This window comes from Eimeria necatrix, genomic scaffold, assembly GCF_000499385.1.
Source record: "Eimeria necatrix Houghton genomic scaffold, Enh_scaff1548, whole genome shotgun sequence".
Classification (NCBI taxonomy): domain Eukaryota; phylum Apicomplexa; class Conoidasida; order Eucoccidiorida; family Eimeriidae; genus Eimeria; species Eimeria necatrix.
Window position 1 is genome coordinate 2,501 of NW_013652252.1, and position 2,500 is coordinate 5,000.

Sequence of the window (2,500 nt, forward strand, 5' to 3'; positions counted from 1 at the left end):
CCAGAGCCGCAGCAGCAGCAGCAGCAGCAGCAGCAGCAGCAGCAGCAGCAGCAGCAGCAGCTGCGCGTGGACGCAGCGTCGCTGGCCCGCAGCTTCACTGCTGCGCTGCTGCAGCACGCCGGCCTCGTCGGTGCTGCGCTGCTGCCGTTTGCTGTTTTGAACTTCGACTCTCGTTTGTCTTTTGCAACAATTAAAACTTCTGCTGCTGCTGCTCCTTCTTTGCTGCTGGCTGCTGCCAGCATCCGCGCCCTCCACGCCCGCCCAGCCCCCAGCAGCAGCAGCAGCAGCAGCAGCAGCAGCAGCAGCAGCAGCAGCAGCAGCAGCAGCGGCGGCGGCGTTGTTGTGCCTTGCTTCCTCACTCTCGTCAGGGCCGCTTCTTCGCTGCATGCAGTCGCCTGCCCCAGGAGGCCCAACGCGCCGCTGCTGCTGCACTAGCAGCAGCAGCAGCAGCAGCAGCAGCAGCAGCAGCAGCAGCAGCAGCAGCAGCAGCGGCAGCAAGAACGTAGGGAGCCTGTGGCCTGCAGCCATGCTGCTGCTGCTGCTGCTGCAGCAAAAGAAAGCCGCCCCTCTGCTGCTTCACGGGGGGCCCTCCTGCCTCTAAGGGGGCCCCCCTGGGGGCCCCCAACTGGGGGCCCCCCTGCCGCTAAAGAGGGCCCTATGGGGGCCCCCTTACTGCTACGGGCGGCCCCCCTGGGGGCCCCCTTGCTGCCAGGGGGCCCCCCTGGGGCCCCCCTAGTGCTACGGGGGCCCCCCTGGGGGCCCCCTTACTGCTAGGGGGGCCCCCCTGGGGCCCCCTTAGTGCTACGGGGGCCCCCCTGCTGCTCGGGGGGCCCCCTGGGGGCCCCCCTGCTGCTAGGGGGCCCCCCTGGGGCCCCCTTGCTGCTAGGGGGGCCCCCTGGGGGCCCCCCTGCTGCTAGGGGGCCCCCCTGGAGCCCCCTTGCTGCTAGGGGGGCCCCCCCGGGGGGGGCCCCCGTGGGGGCCCCCAAGTTTCGTTTTGAATAATTTTGGAGAAGAATGAAAAACTGTTTTGTTATTTTTGCTGGCATTTAATTTGTCAGTTTTTCTGAATTTAAATTTGTTTTTAATATTTTTATTTATTTGTAATTTTCTTTTTGTTCTGTAAAGAACATTAATTCAATTTTGAATTAATTCCGAATTAATTGATTTAAAATAATCAATTTAAAATTAATTAATTAGACTCAAATTAGTCTATTCAATTAAAAATTAATAAACTAAATTCAAATTAATTTAAAATTAATTAATTTAATTTATTTAAAGCTCTTTAGAGTAAAAGCAACTGAGAGGTAATGGCGAAAAAGACAAAAGATTTCCCTCGCAGCTGAGCAGCCCTGTGCTGCTGCTGTTCGCTGCTGCAGTCTGCTGCTGCTGTCTGCTGCTGCTGTCTGCTGCTGCTGTCTGCTGCTGCTGTCTGCTGCTGCTGTCTGCTGCTGCTGTCTGCTGCAGCAGCAGCGCAGCAGCAGCAGCGGCTGGTGTCCGCCCCCCGCAACAAAGTGTCCATACAGCGCATTAGGGTGTACATACACCGCAACAAAGTGCCCGTACACCGCAATAAAGTGCCCATACACTCGAATGGGGTGTACATACACCGCAATAAAGTGCCCATACACCGGAATGGGATGTCCATACACCGCACTGAGGTGTACGTACACCACAACAAAGAGTCCACACACCGCACTGAGGTGCCCGTACACCGGAATGAGGTGTCCGTACACCGCAAGAAAGAGTCCATACACCTCCCTGGGGTGTCCGTACACCGCAAGAAAGCGCGCATGCACCTCCCTGGGGTGTACGTACACCGCAAGAAAGCGCATGCAGGCGTTGGGGTGTCTGTACAGTGGGATTATCGGACGCGGAGTTCGAACTTGTGTTCCTGGTCGGCGCCGACGTAGCTGTCGCACATGAGGAAGAGAAGGAGTTGGTGTTTTCCGGGAGTATCTGGGGCTTCGAATTGGAGTTGAAAAGAAGACTTTTGTTTGGAAATGGAAATTCTTTTTATTGCATGCAAACTATTCGAACTTCCTTCTCCAATTATTAACCACCACTGTTCTTCTTTTTCCTTCGGGAACAGCGGCGCGTACACCGGACCCACGCTGTCTCCGTCCTGCAAAGCGCAGCCACTTTTATTTTATTTTATTTTTTTTGTTTTTTGTTTTTTGGTTTTGTTTTTTGGTTTTGTTTTTTTGTTTTTTGTTTGGAGTTTGCTTTTGCTTTTCGGTGCGCATTCGTTGCTTGTGGTTGTGGTTTAATTCCGCTTTTTATTGGCTTTTTATTGGCTATTTAGTGGCTATTTAGTGGTTATTATTTGTTGGTTATTTGTTGGTTATTTGTTGGTTATTTGTTAGTTATTTGTTAGTTATTTGTTGGTTATTTGTTGGTTATTTGTTGGTTATTTGTTGGTTATTTGTTGGTTATTTGTTGGTTATTTGTTGGTTGTTTATGGATTATTTATTGTTTACTTGTTGTTTGTTTATTCTTTATT

At 52.4% G+C, this 2,500-nt stretch overlaps 2 protein-coding genes across 2 annotated transcripts in view; one reads left to right on the plus strand and one right to left on the minus strand.

Moving 5' to 3' along the window:
* Positions 1-435, plus strand: part of ENH_00016830 (hypothetical protein, conserved) — a gene marked incomplete at both ends in the record, with an annotated part of 675 nt that extends 240 nt beyond the window's left edge. Inside the window, one exon of the mRNA XM_013579228.1 lies at positions 1-435. This exon is cut by the window's left edge and continues 240 nt beyond it. Within this exon, the coding sequence (XP_013434682.1) occupies positions 1-435 (435 nt within the window).
* Positions 436-1,282: 847 nt separating this feature from the next.
* ENH_00016840 (Pre-mRNA-splicing factor brr2, related) overlaps positions 1,283-2,500 on the minus strand; it is a gene marked incomplete at both ends in the record, with an annotated part of 2,343 nt that continues 1,125 nt past the window's right edge. Inside the window, 2 exons of the mRNA XM_013579229.1 lie at positions 1,283-1,455; positions 2,038-2,122. Of these exons, the coding sequence (XP_013434683.1) occupies positions 1,283-1,455; positions 2,038-2,122 (258 nt within the window). The remainder of the gene's footprint in view (positions 1,456-2,037; positions 2,123-2,500) is intronic.